Source organism: Siphateles boraxobius, unplaced genomic scaffold (assembly GCF_051911475.1).
Source record: "Siphateles boraxobius isolate OS27281-9 unplaced genomic scaffold, OSU_SipBor_1 130, whole genome shotgun sequence".
In the NCBI taxonomy this organism is placed as follows: Eukaryota; Metazoa; Chordata; class Actinopteri; order Cypriniformes; family Leuciscidae; genus Siphateles; species Siphateles boraxobius.
The window spans coordinates 13,835,422-13,855,434 of NW_027508734.1; the positions used below are offsets into that span (position 1 = coordinate 13,835,422).

Here is a 20,013-nt window from a genome sequence, read left to right on the forward strand (position 1 = left end):
TACAAGTTGGCCCGTCAGATCCTCCTGTGGTCCCAAGGGAAGCTACTATCTCTGAGAGCAATGTATCTCCCTGGGTATTTGAATGTGGTAGCAGACTCCCTGTCGAGGCAGGGGCCGAGGCCAGGGGAATGGAGACTCCACCCCGAGGTGGTGGAGCTCCTTTGGTTGAGTTTCGGTCGCGCCGAGGTGGACCTATTCGCTTCCAAGGAGACCACTCATTGTCATCGGTGGTTCTCCATCACTCTTCCAGCCCCCCTGGGGTTGGATGCTATGGTGCAGCCGTGGCCGAGGTCACGTCTGTACGCCTTTCCCCCGATTGCTCTGTTACCAGGAGTTCTGGAGAGGGTCCGCCGGGACGGGGTCAGTCTACTACTAGTAGCCCCGTTCTGGCCGGCCCGAGTATGGTTTGCGGACCTGATTTCTCTCCTGGACGGTTCTCCTTTGGAGCTCCCGGTCAGGAGGGATCTACTCTCCCAGGCGGGGGGCACGATACTTCACCCCCGCCCAGAATTGTGGAAACTGTGGGCTTGGCCTCTGAGGGGGCCCAGCTCATAGACTCCGGTCTCTCAACCGAGGTTGTTGAGACCATTCTTAACTCCAGAGCTCCATCCACGAGGAAGCTTTATGCCTTGAAGTGGAAACTTTTCACTTCTTGGTGTGGAGAACACCTGCAGGACCCAGTTAACTGCCCAGTGGGTGCAGTGCTGGAATTCCTGCAGGAGCGCTTCTCCACAGGGTTATCCCCCTCCACACTAAAGGTGTATGTGGCGGCACTAGCTGCTTACCACGTCCCTTTCAGTGGAGTTTCTCTTGGGAGACACCCGCTTATAACTCGTTTCCTCCGTGGCACTTTGAGGCTGAGGCCAGCAGTTCGTACGAGGGTGCCGACTTGGGATCTGGCCATTGTATTAGAAGGTCTTTCCCTAGCTCCTTTTGAACCTATCGAAGAAGTTCCCGAGAAGTTTCTCACTTTTAAGACTATCTTTTTGCTTGCTATCTCTTCACTAAAAAGAATCGGAGATTTGCAGGCTCTGTCGGTTTCACCCTCGTGCCTGGAATTTGCACCTGGCATGGTTAAAGCTTTTCTGCATCCTAGACCAGGTTACGTTCCTAAGGTTCCTACTAATATTGTTAGACCTACGGTTCTGCAGGCTTTCTGTCCTCCTCCATTTATGTCATCGGACCAGGAGAAACTTAATTCACTCTGCCCTGTTAGGGCATTAGACGCTTATGTCCACAGAGCTGCCCTGTGGAGGAAATCAGAACAACTTTTTGTATGTTTCGGGCCACCCAGGAAAGGGTGTCCGGCGTCTAAACAGAGAATGAGCAAGTGGGTGGTTGAGGCTATCTCACTTGCTTATGAGTCGGCTGGCCAGCCTTCACCTTTGGTTGTCCGAGCTCACTCTACCAGGAGTATGGCTGCTTCTAAAGCTCTTTTGTCGGGGGTTTCCCTGAGTGATGTTTGTGATGCGGCTGGATGGTCTTCACCGCATACTTTTATTAAGTTCTATGACCTAGACTTAAGCTCTACCCCTGGGGCACAGGTGCTCTCGTCCTCTGTGCGCTAGTCTCACATGACGGTCATTTGGTCCTATGGCGACGTGGGTATTCGCGTTCCCGCAGCGTTTGACGCAGCTCGAAGTTCCCTTGAAAGGGAACGTCTCGGTTACGTATGTAACCCTAGTTCCCTGATAGGGAACGAGACGCTGCGTCGCTCCGCCATACTCCCGGCACTCCCGTTAGCGCTTCCTTCAAGCCTATCAGAAGCTAATGCGCTTGTGTTTTTGGGGTGCTTTATAGTTTCCTGGTCGATGACGTCACCCGCCTATGACGTTTCATCTCTCCATTGGGCTGATTCCATACGTGCTTCATGACGCACAACGCAGGGGCGTTCCCGCAGCGTTTGACGCAGCGTCTCGTTCCCTATCAGGGAACTAGGGTTACATACGTAACCGAGACGTTTCAGAGCAGTTTTACAGTGATAATAGGAAATTAAAGTAACAGATTGTTTTGGCTTTACAGCAGCTCTAGAATAAAGTTATTGTCCAGCTAAAGTTAGTTTTGATTGATTCACTTTCGTCGCAACGATCATTAGTTATTAACTTAGGGGCCGCTAACATAACACCGTTCTAACGGAAAAACCCTTGATGCGATCCGGCCGCTCATTTGCACAAAACAGTGCCTGCACTGTAAAAAATTATTTTGTGGTGAAGTAAATACTACTGAAAAAAAACACTGTAATTTACATGAAAAAGTTAGTTCAGGCAAGAATTAAAAAAACTAAGTAAATTCCATATCAGTACTTAATTCAAGGGAGTAGAAATGAAAGCCTCAATTTCAACTTAATAAAATTAAGTAAAAATTACTCAACTTTTCAGATACTGGGTTTCCCATCATGCACTGGACCTTGAATAATTAATGAGGTTGATTTTTCACTGGTTTCCAGCTGTATTTACACTGTTTTATCATTGCTTTTGTTGTTAGGATTATAGTAACTTGCCATTTTGTGACATTTCGAGTAAATTTTCTGCTCAAAATGACACATTCAAACACAAAAATGATCCATCAAATGTTACCGTCATTGTGTATTTTCTACCAAGTATTGAGGTCTTTGCATTCACATGATGTTTAACATCTGACATGATGTAGTATAAATTACTTAGAAGTTCTAAATAAAGCACATACTAGTATTTCAATATTATTGTTTGAGTGAAATGTTATGCAAAGGAAATTTCAATTAAATTGATATTACTCAACCTTTTACTAGCCAAGTTAAAAATTTTTTTAAGAAAAGCCAAGTTTTCTTTGTTACTTTCACTTGACTAGGTCAAGTAAAGTTTACTTAATTCCATATTCCAAGTAAATTAAACTTAAATATTTCTAATTAAAGCTACTGATAAATATGTTTAGGTTTTTACTTGGCAAATCGTTGTAAATTTACTAGCATTTTCTGAGTGAAAAAAGTTAGCTAGCTTTTTTCAAGTAAATCCTACTCCAAATTTTTTTCAGTGTGGTGGCTCGAAAACGCAAACCCTGAAATAGATTCCAAGGTGCAAGCCGTGAAAAATTTATAATACAGAATATTTTATCGCTTCCACGTAGCCACGTGAACCGGAATTACTCCAGCAACGTTTTATCTGTAAAGAGGTAAAGAGAAGGGAAGGAGGCCTTCACAGTGGAGAGACTAGTTGACACTTTAGGACTGCGTTGTCGTCGTGTCCAGGCGCAGGTCCTTCATTAGATTCGGATACGGCTTGGATCCGGCGGACTACGGTAAACCTCGGGATAAACAGAGAGACTAATATTAGCGTAGACGCCATCCTTCTTATGATGCAACAAGTACATCAGGATTTATGGGAAGTGTTCCCGGTTCCAGCTGATCTAAACTATGCAGCCTTACATTGAATTATAGAAGTCTATAATGTGTTATGTGTATGCTAGGTCAAAGAGATGTGTTTTTAGTCTAGATTTGACCTGACATAGTCTGTGTGCTTCCCGGACAATGTTAGGAAGACTGTTCCAAAGTTTTGGTGCTAAATAGGAAAAGGGAAAAGGAGTTTGAAAAAGCCCTTTACCCCTCTTTGTACAACAACAGCATATTGGTTTAAACCAGCATAATTCGACCAGGCATGCAGGACAAATGCCTTCATTGCACTCAACCTTGTGCTGTTTGTCATTGTCCCTTTTAGTATGCTGATCTACTACCTACAATCCATCGCTAGATCACTCAAAGTCACCAACAGCCAGCTGAGACTTCAGCTGCAAACTGTGAGTCACTCCAAATGGAATATCATTATGATGTATTTCAGCTCATTTAACAGATCCGGGATTTACAATAAGTAACCCAAGCGAAACAGGATACGGTCTTTGGATTTCATATAATCTCATTTCTTCAGCAGTTTATTTTATAACGCTAATTAAATTTCCTCTTGTAGGAGCGCACAGACGACAAGAAGAAAGTATTTCAGTTAGCCGCAGGTACTTTGTCTTTGAACTATCTTCATTACGAATACAAGGGAACGTTTCGGGCACATTTCAGGCCGCTGAGCAGTAACGGCCAAAGTAATGTACTCACAATATATAACGTCATAAGGCAATATCAGCCTGTCACCAGTTGGCTGGACATCTGGGTGTGTAAATGTGTGATTTACAGCACGTCTGCAGGCACCTGAGGGAGGCGATAAAAAGCCGGAACAAGAGAGCGACATCACTAGTATGGAGTCGTCCGCCCGCTCCACCTCCCCTCCACGGCGCAACGGTAGCGTCACCAACTTCCAATCTCCCGTCCGCCGTAGCAACAGCATCCGGACAATATCCCAGTCGGCTTCACGGCCTGACATCCCCAGAGCTGCCGGAGCGACGCGGAGTCCCTCTGTCCCAGTGCGGCAGAAACACAAAGCAGAGCATGTTGCCAGCAGGTCTGTGCTGCTCTGTGGTATAAGAGCTTTATATTTCAATTCACTGCTGCTTAGCTTCCATACATCTGCTGTTCATGAAGCTTCACTGCCCTCCATTTCTGCCCGTGTAATGCTTTCAGAATGTACAGCAGCCCCTCAGTTCCTCAAAGACAAGTACGACGAGTGGAGTACATACCCATCAGGTTTGGTATATTCATGAAGTCTGATTATGAATAAACAAGTGAATCCTATTCCTACAATTCTGTTTATACCTATTCTACAGTGTTTGGGGCGTAATGTAGATTACTGCTGAAAATCATTTCAGATTATCTTGTTCTGTTTATTTAAAGGTTAAAAAAAAATCATCATTTCAGTAACTAAAACTAGTAAAAATAATTTGCTTTGATTGAAATATAGCTGAAATAAACGTATTTTATTTCATTTACTTGCCAAGGCAACATTTGTAATTTTCGTTCATTGTTCTAGGTTGAAGCACTAGTAAAATTAAAATGAAGTAAAATAGGAAAAAATTATTCAATTAAAAAATAAATAAATAAATAAAAGCCCACAAAATGATTATGAAAATGAAAAGATACAAACAAACACTAATTCAAACTAATAATGAATAATGGTAAATAAATAATACTAAAACAAAACTGGATTACAGGAGTGTAGAGTAAAAAAAATACACACTGTTTCAAAAGCACAGCCACCATCCAGCTTATTTTGCAACGAGGACTTAAGATATTTTCCGTGAATGTGCAAGACTTCTGATTCATTAGCCACTACAAATAACTAGAACAGTAGCCAGGTTTCCATCCAAGGGTTTGTTGCGAAAAAAGGTTTAGCGCATCAAAATGTTTACCGATATAGCTGATGGAAATGCCAATTATCGATATTTTTTTGCAAATGTCGACACAATCCTTTTCCGTTTAACTTTAGCGCATAAATTCTATGTCGATACTTTAATTGTCGCGAAAAACTAGTTTGGAAACACTTTTTGTCGAGAAAAGGGGCTTTAACGCAAATAAATGTGGTGTCACATGATATTTTCATCACGTGCAAGATGCAGTCGTCACAACAAAAACCATGGCCGGTTGTTTTACTAACCCCGAAAGTTTCGCCCATCACTTTATACTCGGCGCAGGTTGCCAGCTTGTACAGGGCAATGGCAATCCGCTTTAGTGTCGAAACCGGTGGTCGGTGGCAGTGGCGTAACTTTGCTTTGAAAAGTGGTGGACACTGCACAACTCGTTTTGCTATTTGTTTATTTAATAACCGACTTTACTTAGGGAGCTTTCTATATATTTCTCAGGTCTGTGCAAGTAGGCCTACATTATACGCTGAGTTTCGGTATCATTTATGGGACGAGAGTCCAGTTCACGCGCCAGCGCCTCCGTGATATTTTATTTAACCTTTATTTAACCAGGAGAGTCAGCAGTAGTACAAACACATAGGTACCCCTTTTCCACCAAAGCATTTTGAGAGCCGGTTCGGAGCCGGTGCCTACTCGCGAACCGGTTCTTTGTGTTTCGACAGCCAAAGAACCGGTTCTCGGCCAGGAAAACTGGTTCCAAAGCGGCACCAACTCTTTGCTGGACTAGAACCAGAGAACCGTTCTTTTACCACCGTGTCATGCTTACGGCGGGGCTGGAGGCGGGTTTAGATGTGTCCTAAACATATTTTATGACCGCAAAGCCAGGAGAAACATTTGCAGAAACACGATGTAGTCCACCATTGTAATTATTATGCTTGAAGTTGGCGCAAGCATTTCTAGCTTTTTGTAAATTTTATTTTTTTATTGAAAACATTATGTAAGCAAAGAAGAAAACAGTCAAAATATAGAACAAATAAACGGAAAGAAAAAAGACACAAGACAGAGGTACATAACTAATCAGAAATGATTACATATCAAAGGAAAAGATTAAAAGACTTACTTATTTCAATTGTTTTTAAAGCCTTCAGACAAATAACACAGAAGACTAAAGCTAACATTTCATATAAGCATTTAAAATAATGTTTACAGTCTAAGAGCATTTATCCTACATTAAGGCATCTGCCTCTAAGTCTTTCATTTTGGATTTAAAAGCATTTAGTGAGATTAACTCAATGAGTTTCAAGTCCTTTTGCAGAGTAGCCTATTTCATGCTGAAGGTGAAGAATACAGAAATGCCTTCTTTCCCATTTCCGTACGGGCCTTGATGATCTCTTTTCTACTATATTTACTTCTTATTTATTGCAATTGGTTGATGAAACATTGATTAAAATTAAGATACAATTAATAAAAAACGAAATTCACTTTAAAGAAAGGCTTTGTGCGTTCTGTTTGAGGTCTCTTTGAAAGTTTTAATGTCATGTCTCATGTGTATTTCTCTCATATTAAATATAAAACGCATGTGTAGACTGATATTTTTCTAATATCTGGACTCCTTTATTAAGGGAGTATGGATATATAAACAGACGTTTCAGTATTAAATGCATTTTCTGAGAATTTATATTTCAAGTTTTGACTGCAAATGTCACGTCCATAGCGCTGGAATTGCCCAATTTTAAAGAATTTATCCTCAACCAGTTGTTTTGTGTAGTGTAATATCGAGCCTGGCAAAAAGTTGCAAAAAAAAAAAAAAAAACTTTCTGTAAAGTGTCTCCACAACTTCCTCCCAAAACGCCTTATTGTGTGGTCTCTCCCAGACCCTTGGGCTTCGTTGCATTTAAAGGGTAGTTACTTCGAGCCCTATCAGATGAGCAACTGCTTCATTCTGCCATCGTCTTCTGATATTTCGGACACTTGCAATTATTTGTGAAACTGAAATGACAGTAAACTGGCAAATTTCAATTAACTGCCTGAATACTCTCTCCATTTTTTTTTGTATGTTTTTGGTTTGTCTGTTTGGTGTTGGGGGTGCTGACTGGAACGTCAAAAGGTAGAATTTGCGATAAAAAAATGTAGGCCTATGGAAACGGCTCAAGGGCACTTTTTTTTGCGATACTCCAAAACATATGCGACAAATCGCTTTCGGCATTCGTGACGTCATCACGCACACAATCTTATCGGTAAAAGGCCAATTGAATGGAAACAGTCTGGAGACGGAAAATTTCGTAATGTTTTTTTTTCGCATATTCACTTTGTTGATAACATAACATAGCAAAAAGTGGATGGAAACGAGGCTAGTGACAAAGTGCAGTAAATGGTAAAACTATTTGCTCTACAAACCAATGTGTTTGTGATTACGATAATAAATCAAGCAGCACAACACAGTTTTTTTTTAGCTAAAATAACTAACCGGATGATACCAGAAGCCTCGTACATTCGTACATAAACAAGTTACAAATGGCCTCTCCCACCACTATACAAGTAAGACTTGTATTAAAGAACCACTTACTGATGTTGTGAAAGTGTGTGTGTAAGTCATTTATCCAAACTTTTGGAATGTCATAGCATGTTACTTTCGCTTGATATGAATTAAGCCACTCAATAACAGGAATGATGTCTGTAATTCATAGCCAGACGTTCACCCACTTAAAAAATTAGTCCCTGCTCAAAAAGGATGATTTTTAGACAGCTTTATTGACCAAACTATAAACTGCAGTAAACTCTGTCTGAATAATGTATTCAGTGCTTTAAGTGCTTTAACAAAATGCCAACTTTATATTTCTGCTTTTAAACCCTTCAGAACACTGGCTTGCTAATTGTGTATTTGCATTACTGTAAATGTGCTTTTTTTCGCTTTATTTATTTTTTTAAACTTAAGGACGTCAAAATTTTCTGTGGTAATCAAAATTATGCTATAGTTAAAGACAATTATTCTGTGAGCACTCAACTAATTAATACATATATTATTATTATTATTATTATTATTATTATTTTCACTTTAAGACACTTACGGTACTCTATCATATCAGTTCAGGGATAGGGAATTTCAGCGCTTGCACTTTGAGTAAAACTTCATTAGGCTTCACCTTTCATTTCATAATCCAGTGCACTTCATACTATTTAATTAAAGGAGCAATTCACCCAAAACTAAAAATGTTGTTATCCTTTACTCAACCTCACAACATTCTGACTTTAGATTATTTTCTCTTTTTCTGTGAAACACAAAGCAAGCTCTAAGGAAGAATGTAGGCAGAATGTTTCATGGTGCTTTTAGTCCATGACAGTAGGCTATACATCACCATCCAGTTTTAGCGTTTTGTTTCACAAAACAAAGAAAACAATTCATCTTGGAAAGAGTTTTCGGTGAACTTTTCTTTTAACATTAGTTACAAGCTGCACCATAAAGATAATGTCTTTGTTTCTCAAGTTTATGGAAGGTAGGGTGAATTATGTACAAACATACATATTCATGACACATGTTGCGTTTTCTGATATCCAGGCATTCTGGATACTTGGGCAGCTCCAGCGGTTCCTGCCACTCCAAGTCCTACCACAACATGGCCTACAACCCGTGTTCACGGTACGCTGAGAACATCCACTCCGATCCGCTGTTTCGGAAAACCCTCCGTCCCATGCACAACGAGCCCGGCATAATGACGGCTCAGAGCTATGTGGGCCGCCGGGCACACACGACGCGCTACGTCATCGTGAACGAACATGAAGCTCGCAAGAAGATTGTGCGCTCCACTACACGCGTACCGAGACATTACCGACTGGCAGATGAACCGACGGAGATTGTAGAGCTGTATCCACGTAATGTAAAGTGTTATATTCCTCGTACCCCTCACCGCAGCCACCAGCCACACCTCAGCGAGGAAGAGGAGGTGGAAGAGGAAGACCCCAAGTGCAGCACGAGGAGGGGATCGAACCATCCACGATCACTGACAGACCTACATCAGACCGCACACTTCTACATTGGCGACGCGATAAACAGTCAGTTGTCTATGGAGCAAGGTTTATATGGCGACGAAGAAGAGGATGATCATGAAGATGACTGGGTGAATGATGGCTTGCACCCTTGCTCTCAAACAAACATCCGAGGCCCAGAGTCGGCTCACAGATACGGTGAACAATACGTCAAGCCCAAGACCAAGCATAAAGTGGAGCCGTCGCTGACCGAGTCGGATTCGGCATCTCTGGCATCTAGTAGTGACCAACAAAACAGCAGCACAGACCAGTACATCCAGGTCATTCACAACAAGGAAAAGTACCTGAAGCCCAGTGCAAAGCCGACCAAAAAGAAATTAAAGAAAAACGTTAAACTCAATGTGTCTGGCACCAATGATCTTGTCTGCTCCAATGTTTAACCTGTTTAGATCTAAAACCGAGAGTATGGCTCTGTTTCAAAAACCCTAGTGAGCTGTCTACGTAGGAAGCATTTTAAGGCCTCATAGGCGCACACCAACACGAAGTCTCTGTTTCAAAAGGTAGGTTGCATTATCCTACTGCCTTCTAAGATAACTTCTATTGGCCAAATTGTAATGCATCCTTTCCCAGAACGCACTGTGAATAATGCTGCATTCAAGACAACTTGGAACTCTGAACTTTGAATAGAGTACTGGAGCGATGATGTATTTTTGTAGTCCAACCTGGAAGTTTGCATCATCCTGGTTTCCTCAACAAAATCCCATTAGGATTTTTACATTGGCTTTTGGATTATTGTAGAAGTTATGTTTATTATTCTACATGTTTTTTCATTTTTTTTTCATTATGATAATCTTCACAAATGAACACTAGCTTTTTACTTATAGCGATTGTATTTCTTGGCTTCTAAATTCATATTCGTAAAGTTAGGCTATAAACAAACTACGCCACAGTCGCATGACTGTCACCAACATTAAGCTTCCGACAAATTTCCAACAATTTTCTATGAAAGTTTGTTATAATAGTTTGCAAGTGCTCGATTTCAAACACAAGGCTATGGAAGTGGTTAAGTGAGAAAATGAGTTTACCTGTTTGGTATGATGATGACAACCTCTCTAGTCCAATTTAGCCACTTATTAGCAACCGCTTTTTTCAAAACAAGTAAAAGCTTTAAAATATCACAAGTGGGTATATTACTGATGCACTTTATGTTGTAGAGTAAAATATGAAAACATCTTAATTTCATTTAAGGCATTTAACCAAAAACCAGTTGACTTCAGGACTACGGAAACGGAAGAGCAAAATGTTAACTTGTTTCTGGGTTTTGGCCTACAAAAATGTCACCTCTGCATTACTCAAATCTCTCGCCAACTACTTGATAATAACTACTAGAACTTTGCTAGCAGTAATTCAGAGCAGATCGATCAACCCTCAACTTCATTGAGAAGCATCGTTTCCAAGATACCAGCAATTTAAGTGATGTTCCACTGGTTATTTTAAGTGGGGGTGAGTTGTCTGGAACACAGTATGACTAAAACATTTTTGCAAATGGGAAACTCCAACTGTCTGAAACAGCATAAATCCATGCAAAGTGATGTATGTAGTTGAGAGAACTATAAATTATAGTGCATTTCGTTACGTTCTAATAACAATGATAAAAAAATTATCTAATTAAAAATGTACTGTTTTACTTAATTTTTACCTTGAATATTGCACCATTACCTTAGCAACATGCAGTTGCTGCCTACATAGAATAGAGCGTTCCATATCAGTCATTTATGAGGTTCCATTTTAGTTTGGATCCCTCATTACTAGGCAGCTGCTTATGTAGGTGGCAGACAGCAAGGCCACTTACTAGGTTTTGAAACAGCCATTAATTCAGTGTACCTACAGGTTTATCCTATAAAAGTTGCAGTTTGCTTTGTGAAGCACAAATAAATGACCAAACTGTAAGTGTACTTTGCATGTATCTATTGATTTTCATTAAATCTGATATAAAAATTACATTGTTTGGCAATTTGTGGATTCCACTATCCAATTCAAGGCTGTAACCATGTATTCTAGATCGGGTGTGTACTAAATGAAAACATTTTGAGTCAGCCAATGAAAACCCCTTATTGAACACTTTCCCCTTGAATCTCTGAAGGGTTGTGGCCTTGATACAAATGACACATCTCCAAAGCACTTCTGGTTACCTCAACACTTTGAATATAAATACTCAGATTAAGAGGTTGCGTTGCGTGTGCACATTTTTCAATTGCCAGTTTATAAAATTATTACATGTCTGAACTATTTTTTTGTACAATCCTGAATATGTGGTTACAGTCTTGGCATAAAGTAGTATGTGCAAAAAAAAAAAAAACGTTACGTCAATCCATATTTGCATCCAGGATATGGATATGCTTGTGTTGTAATACAAGAAAGTACTTCCAGAAGGACAATGAAACTCTTTCAGAAATATTTTCTCACATTAAGGCACAAGAGCTACGATTAACCACTGATCACTCAGTGACATGCTTTTCATGATCCATGACACTGTCAAAATTATTTCAGATGCGGTTGTTAACATAAAGTTAATTTTTAGCCACCTTTTGGAGTATTGATATTCTGATTTCTGTAACTTTATTAAAGGTTATAATGGATAATGTTTTGATATAAAATACTCCAAAACAATTATCAAAATTATTGGTAGGCCTAATACTTAACTCTATATTTGTTCTAGATCAGAATGAAAAAATGTATATAACATCTGCTCAAACAGAAGTAGTGTAATTATTTAAAATGGCCTCATATGCACTTATATTTATAATATTTATTATTTAAATAGCGAGTCGTGTGGCAAATGGGACATTAATGTACTGTATAACAGGATCGAGACAGGAAACTCTAGTTCCCAGAATGCAACATTTGTCTGACGGTCTTCAGGAGTAAGGAAGTGGCCTTTTTAAAATGATGATGATTTTGTGGCATTAGACGGGTTAATTGTATCTCTTTTTATTATTTTGACCGCGCATGTGTAATTGAAGCGTTCCTTTCATCTCTATAGAACTGTATCGATTATTATCTGTCGCAGCCGTTCAATCAAAATGACAGTCACCCTTATCATTTGAAACTAATGAATGAACTGAAAACATCTGTATGTTATACCAGAAACTGGCGGATTTAAATGTAGCCACTGTTAGTTTATGAATATTGAATGTACTTGAACAAAGATCTCGGAAGAATCGAAGGTAAATTGTGTCATTTACGCTGTACAGTAGAAGGTTGCTGCCGGTCGCTCGCGAACGCTTTGAATACATGTGCTGTTAGAGGACAAGCCAATAAAATATCAAATAAAACTATACAGTGTTCATCGTCATGGATTATATGCACACGGCCAGATCAGTGGAGGATCGTCTTTTGAGCTACAAAAAAGACGAGTCCGGATGGAAAACAAGCAAGAAAACTGTAAGTATTGAACAGAAGTGTCTTTTTTTGCCATGTTAAGCAGTGGTTTGTCTTTAAACAAACGTGTTTTGTTTTTGCTTTTTCTAGAATGATGTTGTGGTGTGTTGGAGACCCTCTTGTGAATTCGCGGGATATGTGTAAGTATAAAATATAGTTTATTACATGATCTTGTATATTTGTCATCGTGACGTCATATGTGCTGACTGGTCGTGTTCTAGTTAGTGACAACCCTGTTACATATTGTGCACTCACTAAATTGGACATAATTTAGTCTGAGAATGAGATCAATACTCGTGCTATCAGGGGTTTCAAAAATAATCCTAAAGAGTTTCAATATTTATTATGTTGAATATGCATTGCTTTAGTTATTCTCAGATCTCAGAAAGTATTTCACTTGGCAAATATTTACTTAGTATAATCACTAGATTATAGTCTTCTATTAGGGTCATTTTTAGCTTCTTGGATTTGTAGAAAAGGAAACTGAAAGATTTGATTGTGGCCTTGAGGATTTTGGTATGTTCTCAAAATGAAATGTTTTTAAATATTTGCCATGATTTATTTTTTTATGAAAACTGTTTTACATTTATCAACAAATGCTTTTTTTTTTTTTGCTGTTCTTCAATTACATTTTCCCAAGAAAGTGAAACATTAGGTTCACCAGAATTTCATTATTTTAGGCTTGTCCCCTTCTCAGAAAACTTCCCATCTTCCCATCAGTTGCACTAGTGTACACATTTTTGAATTGCTGTAATTTCCATAATGTCACAATATCAAAATCACTGTCTTTAAAAACTGTACATTTGTAGGTCAAAATGTGTAATATTGTAATAATAAACATCATGTATAGTGCATATCACTAAAGTTTTTCTTTGTATTTGCATTTTTTTACATTTGCTTTTTATCTACATTTACATTATAATCTGTATATTTTAAGATATCTTTTTACAGCATTCACATACTGTCGACATCATATGCAAACATGACAGCGGTAACATTAACCTTTGTCCAGTATGCATGAGCACTGATTGTGTGTTCTTTGGATTTCTCAGGTATAAAGGCGAGGGGATTGTCAATGGCAGTCCAGAGAAAGTGTGGGACTGCTTGAAACCTGAAATCAATGGACTTCGTGTAAAATGGGATTCTAATATAAAAAAGTTTGAGCTGCTTGAGCAGGTGTCAGCGGTAAGATAAACACAAATACACTCATATATGAAAGCAGATTGAGTTAAATCTCATGGTTTGACCAGTTCCTCCTTTCAGCTATGTGTTAGGAACAATGTTTTATTTCTGTATTCATACTTGGATTGTTAAAGGTGATGCTTGTACTTTTTATTTTAAAACACTTTCAGCAGTTCTATAGCGCTTTCAAAACATTAATCTATTTGTTTGAGTTTACAAACCAGCCCGAAAGCAACATTGGCTCAACCAATGGCGTGAGTTTGTTTGATCAATGTCTGGGATACCTGTTTGAAAAATAAAAATAAATCATTTCATTTGGTTACGCTAGTGAAACTTCACCTTTAATGAGCCTTATTTCTAATTTCCATTGAGATGTTTTTTGATACACATGGCATTGCAATGATTTGATGCGTACAATGGCATATTTATACCTTTCTAAATCTTTTCTTTTTCATTGCCTAGGATGTTTTGATCTGCCGAACCGTCACGCCCTCAGCTGCTATGGGCATTATATCACCTCGAGATTTTGTAGATGTCATTTCCATTAAACGCTATGAGGATGGCACAGTGTCATCAAACGGTATGCCTTGTTATGGCCTTACTCCTTTAATTGGATTTGAATCTGACACGATTTTCATGCAGAATTTCAGAAATTTGTTTTGAATTGCATAATTTTTCCATTGGCATAATACTTGGTATCTATCTCAACAATGCTGGTATTGATAATCACATTTTCATTGTTTTCTAGCTACCAATGTAAGCCATCCAAACTGTCCTCCTCAACCCGGCTATGTCAGAGGCTTCAACCACCCGTGTGGTTGTTTTTGTGTTCCAGTTCCTGGGTAAGTTTCTCAGAAAGATAAGCATGCCATTCAATGCAAGCATCTTGGTTTAATGTAATTCAAATACAAGGCAGCAGATGGTGACAAAATGACATTTCAAACTTTTAAGAAGCGTAAAAAAGAATAAGTATACCTTTTTTTTTTCTCTGTAGGGAACCAGGCAAAACGCAGCTGTTCAGCTTTTTCCAGACTGATCTTGGAGGTTTACTTCCTCGTTCAGTTGTTGATTCATTTTTCCCCACCAGTATGGTAGAGTTTTACAGCAACCTGACCAAAGCTGTAAAATCGATGAAATAGCTCCAGACACTTTATAGAAAATATCCCCCTTTAGTCATAAATGTGAATATTTTGATAATTTGAGACACCTTGCATTTAATCAAGCTTTAATTGGGAAGTGAAATGACCTTATTCCTGATTCTTCCAGCAGCTACAGTACCGTGTCCAAACACTTGAACAGACCGTTTTATAGGTATAGAAAACTGGAACATTTTCTTTACCATGTTTTTTCATAAATTCTGAAAACTAGTGATTCAAATGAACTATTGCAAAAAACAGACATTTACACATATGCATTTGGCAGATGCTTTTATCCAAAGTGACGTGGTGCATTCAAATGACATTTTATCAGTCAGCTTGTTTCAGGGGAATGGTGTGATCCTATAATGTAGCATTATGATAAATTTGAAAATAATTTAATTCATAAGTGGCCTAAAATGACCATAGTTTCTACTAAGTTACTGATTTGTGTGTGTCATACAAATAGTGCTACATGAAACAAAAGGGACTCGACTCACAATTGATTTAAATAAAGCTTCATAAACACGTGAAGTAACACGTGCCGTAACATGCAACGTTGCTTTAGATCGAGCTATTTAGAAGGCAACATAAGGTTGCTGCTTACTTTTTGAAACTGCTGTCAGTAGTTTGCCTTTGATGTCTGGCCTAAATAGGCAGTTCACTAGTTTTTGGAACAAAGCCTTCTTTTAAATAAGCTGTTTTTAGAATTTCAGTCAAATATTTGATGTCAGTTGTCTGAGTTTAAAGATTGCATTTTTATTTGAATAATTGAGTTCTTGATAGATGCTTGAGTTTGACATTTAAATCAAGAGTCTGAAACAAGTCTGAATCCCAGTATTTCTATATTTGAATAGTGATATTATTGTGCATAAATAGATTTTTGCAATTAAATGTTTACCGACAGACGAGTATCTTCAGACATTTGAAGAACTGCATTTGCTGCTGTTCTCGGTTAGCATAACTGAGATTGTGTACTGTATGTTTGAGACTGGCAGAAGAAGGCACGAATGATTTTGTGATATGGTGATAAAAAAGCAAGGTTTAGTTGGTTAGCATGACCCCATTAGCCACTGCTGGTGATTCTGCAAAGCGTTTTTCTCCATTGATGGCCACTCAAAAGTATCCGTGTTCTTTGCCAGCCAGCCAAGCAACTACAATTGGGAATGCTAATGGATGAAAGTTATTTCATACATCTCTTTGAGAGAAACAAATAACACATGTATGGAATAGGGTTGAGAGTGGAATCCGAGTAATTAAAAATGAATAATATTCCAAAAGATTTCCTGATTTTGAATTGAGGTAGAGAACAAGATGCAGAATTCGAATTCATGGAAGTTGACAATTACCTGAATAACATTTAAAATGAAATGTCTGTGTGTATATATATATATATATATATATATAGGGCTGGGAATCAAGTTCAATACTTTTAGTCGTCGACCGAATTGAGTATCAAAAAATGTCTTGTCGTTGGGTACCAAATTTCGATACCTAAGAGGTTAATCTCGTCAACGTCAGTGAGCCAATAAGCATGCAGCATTATTGGCTGTAGCGATGCATGAAGGAAATACACTAGTTTACGCCATTTACACCCAGAGACGTGGGTCTGTAGTGTCCCAACCACCATAGATGTAAAAGATCAAAAGTGTGGCCACTTTTGTGATTTCACCAGGATCGATGCCAACAGAGCACAATGCAATATTTGTCACAAGATAATTGCTGCCAAGACCAGTGTTGTGTTGATTTCAGACCCCCGCCAAATCATTAGTATTAGTATTAATTATTAGACCCCTTAGTATTGGCCTGGTTTAAGATTAGGTGTGGGGGAGGGGTTAGGATTAGGGGCGGGGTTAAGATTAGGCAATCAATCAGGTAGCGACTTCAACGAGGGGGGTAATAATTTGGCAGGCAGTCAAAATTCAGCACAACACCGGCAACACGACAAATCTGATGAAGCAATTGACAGTGCACGGAATAAATTTAAGAGCAGAAAGTTGCTCCATCTTCGACTGCAAGATGAACTGAAGGGCGTCGCATAAATTAACCGAAACTCAGCGTATAGACTACATGCCTCAAAGACAAGAGAAATACACATAGAAAGCTTGAAACGTATACTTTTAAACTAACCAATTCAAATCTAAAACAAACAATCTCTGATTATGTAATCCAAATGTAAGGTGCGTTTCTCTCTATAGGCGCACGCATGTTCACTATACTGTGGAGATGACGAGTCAGAAACGTCAACTTCATCTTTGCAGCCAACACTGACTCAGAAAAACACTAGTTTATTAATAAACAATTGAAATGTCTTTTTTCCAGACACATTCATAATCATAGCCACACAGTGGCCTATATGAGTCTTTGAGTCTGTAAAAAAAAAGTAAACAAACTGAAAAAATTAAAAACAAAGCTTTTTTTAGGTAATAAGTAATGTCATCTTGTTAAAACGGATTTAATAAAAATGGTATCGAAAAAAATATAATTCAGGAACCAGTATCAAAATCAAGGTATCTGTATCTATAGTAGGAAACATTTGAAGTGGATCAAACAAGTTCATGAAAGGTTTTGATCCACAAAATTACGATACCCAGCCATATATATATGTATGCATGTAAAATAATACATATTTAATAAATTAGCTGCAATGATATATTAATTTACTGTACACATTTGATGGACCTTGGTGGAATGAAGTTTAACTTCCCAGAATGCTCTCATTTTCCCCAAGGTCTACATTTTGATGTTGTGTTAGACTAATGAATTCTTCTGTTGTTTGACTGTTTTAAATGTCTTTGAATGTCAATCACTTCTTGTCATTTGAATTCAAATTCTCTTTTAAATCTTGTGCGCTATGGCCAGTTCCATTAAAATTCTCGCTCGTAAATCGAAAGGGAGTTGATTCTTAAATTTAGGATTTTGCCCAAGCCTTTTAAAACATTCCAAAAATATTTTTTTCCCCCATATTAGGAGAAATGAATCCCATTTTGGCTTTGCATTTCTGCCTGTAATCGGTCTAACCTGCACATGGACAAAAGTACTGTTTAATGCTATGTATGTCACAGATATGACTGACCTCAGAGAGAACAGAGTGTACTGTATGTCTTGTTTGTTGACTATTATCTCTTTAATTACCGTTTGCCTGTTTTGTGTCCAGCTGCACGATTGTACATTCTGACATATGTCTTAGCCAATCGGTACTTTGTGTTTTTATGCCTATATGCCATCAGTAAAATGACTGTGAATGCATGCTCATGGCCTAGAGATGTGTTCTGTGCTTTTTTTTTTTAAATATGCTGTAAATGAGCAAAATTCTCTAGTGCATTTTAGGGTTATTTTGGGGACACATCTGTTTTGCAAGGTGCTTGCCTTCAGTAGTATTGTGCAAAGTTCGCTACATATTTTAAAGGGGTCATAAGATGCATTTTAATGTTTTCCATTTTCTTTAGTGTGTTATGTAGCTGTTTTATGTGCATGCATAAGATCTCCAAAGTTACAAAGCTCAAAGTCTTCCACAAAAAGATGTATTCTATCTAAAAGAGAAGGCAGAACCTAGCTAAACTTAGCTAAATCGGATTCTCCCTCACATACCTACGTCACTATGTTGAAATATTTGCATAATGCCGCCGCCATGTCGTGGGGAGACGCTGTTTGTTTCTATGCGAAAGTTGGATGCAATTAGGAATCAGTGGTTAAGATTTATTTACAACACTGTTCCAGAACAATACAACCCACATGTTTGTGTGTGTGTGCAGTGGGAGAGTACAAGGTTTTAACATCGAATCTGAAAAGTAAGAGTTTCAAATTAAAAACTTACACTGTGAAACATTCAGCTGAAGTCACGCTTACAAAGTTGGTTCCAATCGTTCAGCTTGGTCTTCTGCATTTTCAGAATCCGACTGATATGGTTAAACTGACGACATTATTGACTCTAGTTATAATTGCTTTGAAAGCTGAAGCTCGCGATTGTGGTAAGGGCCGTTACATTTCCGACACACGCTTGAGGTGTTCGGCCAATCACAATGCACTGGATCAGCTGGCCAACAGGGGCACACTGCGCTATTCAGTAGGAAGGGGTTTTGTAGAATTCGAAGCGTTTTAGAAAGACTGGGCAAAGAGGAGCTACAATATTGTACAATATGAGCATGTTCACACATATTACACCAATACACAAAATAATGATCTTTGAAAATAGCATCATATGACCCCTTTAATAAAACAGATTTACATTCTGTTAGGAATCAGAGTGTACCATTTGTCAATTCGCTCCACTGTCAAGCGAGGGTTTTTGATTATTCCAGATTTTTCATTTTGTTGAAGTCGAAATGGAATGTTGTAAACTGACATATTTTGAATATAACATTTTGATTGGAGGCAATTGATTTTATCCATCTGGAATTGATTGGAATGTATTGTGAAAAGTTTGGGGGGTACAAACCAGAATGCTAGCAGACAATTGTCATTTTAGAGCCGGAGCAAGTTTTGTTAAGATTTTTTTTTTCAAACTTTAGTTTAGGGTCCAATTCTCACTATTAACTACAACTCTTGCCTCAATAAACTCCTAATTACTGCTTATTAATAGTTAGTAGGGTAGTAAGAAATTAGGTAGGATTAACGGATGTTGAATATCAGAATAAGGTATAAATATGGGCTTTATAAGTAATAATAAACAACCAATATACTAGTAATATGCATGCTAATTAGCAACTAGTTAATAGTGAGAATTGGACGCTAAACTAAAAGTGATACGGATTGTTTTCTTTCTAATGACATGCAATGATGAATCACGCATTATAAGACCCTGAAATATGCATTCAAATTGTGTCAATTGCCATTTCCTGTTGATTACAAACATGTTTTTCTCTGTTTTCGATCAGTGTAGTTGCACAATGGGACATCTGTGTACTGTTTGTTAATACCCAAAAAGAAGTACCCAAAGTGAAGTGCACTTTGTCAAACCCATTGTTTGATTCTGGTTTCGGATATTAAAAATGACTGATGACCTCGTTTATCATTTGTATCATACTTTATTTGGACATTACAAACCTTAGCAAGT

The 20,013-nt window shown here is 38.3% G+C and overlaps 2 protein-coding genes across 2 annotated transcripts in view; both read left to right on the forward strand.

The window, feature by feature from the left end:
- Positions 1 to 11,148, forward strand: part of tmc3 (transmembrane channel like 3) — a 51,843-nt gene extending 40,695 nt beyond the window's left edge. Inside the window, exons 19-23 of the mRNA XM_077227953.1 lie at positions 3,690 to 3,768; positions 3,936 to 3,978; positions 4,154 to 4,418; positions 4,538 to 4,600; positions 8,771 to 11,148. Coding sequence (XP_077084068.1) covers positions 3,690 to 3,768; positions 3,936 to 3,978; positions 4,154 to 4,418; positions 4,538 to 4,600; positions 8,771 to 9,638 — 1,318 coding nt within the window. The 3' untranslated portion in view covers positions 9,639 to 11,148. The remainder of the gene's footprint in view (positions 1 to 3,689; positions 3,769 to 3,935; positions 3,979 to 4,153; positions 4,419 to 4,537; positions 4,601 to 8,770) is intronic.
- A 970-nt stretch (positions 11,149 to 12,118) lies between these two features.
- Positions 12,119 to 16,237, forward strand: stard5 (StAR related lipid transfer domain containing 5). The gene is made up of 6 exons (XM_077227954.1): positions 12,119 to 12,642; positions 12,730 to 12,779; positions 13,692 to 13,824; positions 14,284 to 14,401; positions 14,570 to 14,663; positions 14,816 to 16,237. The coding sequence occupies exons 1-6, from the start codon at positions 12,553 to 12,555 to the stop codon at positions 14,958 to 14,960; spliced, it is 630 nt and encodes a 209-aa protein (XP_077084069.1). The 5' UTR covers positions 12,119 to 12,552; the 3' UTR covers positions 14,961 to 16,237.
- The last annotated feature ends 3,776 nt before the right edge of the window (positions 16,238 to 20,013 follow it).

Bases quoted from the DNA above. Each gene is read 5' to 3' on its own strand.
- stard5 (XM_077227954.1), top strand. From the start codon at position 12,553: ATGGATTATATGCACACGGCCAGATCAGTGGAGGATCGTCTTTTGAGC. The intron at 12,643-12,729 runs GTAAGTATTGAA...TGCTTTTTCTAG, and splicing joins GGAAAACAAGCAAGAAAACT to AATGATGTTGTGGTGTGTTG. The intron at 13,825-14,283 runs GTAAGATAAACA...TTCATTGCCTAG, and splicing joins TGCTTGAGCAGGTGTCAGCG to GATGTTTTGATCTGCCGAAC.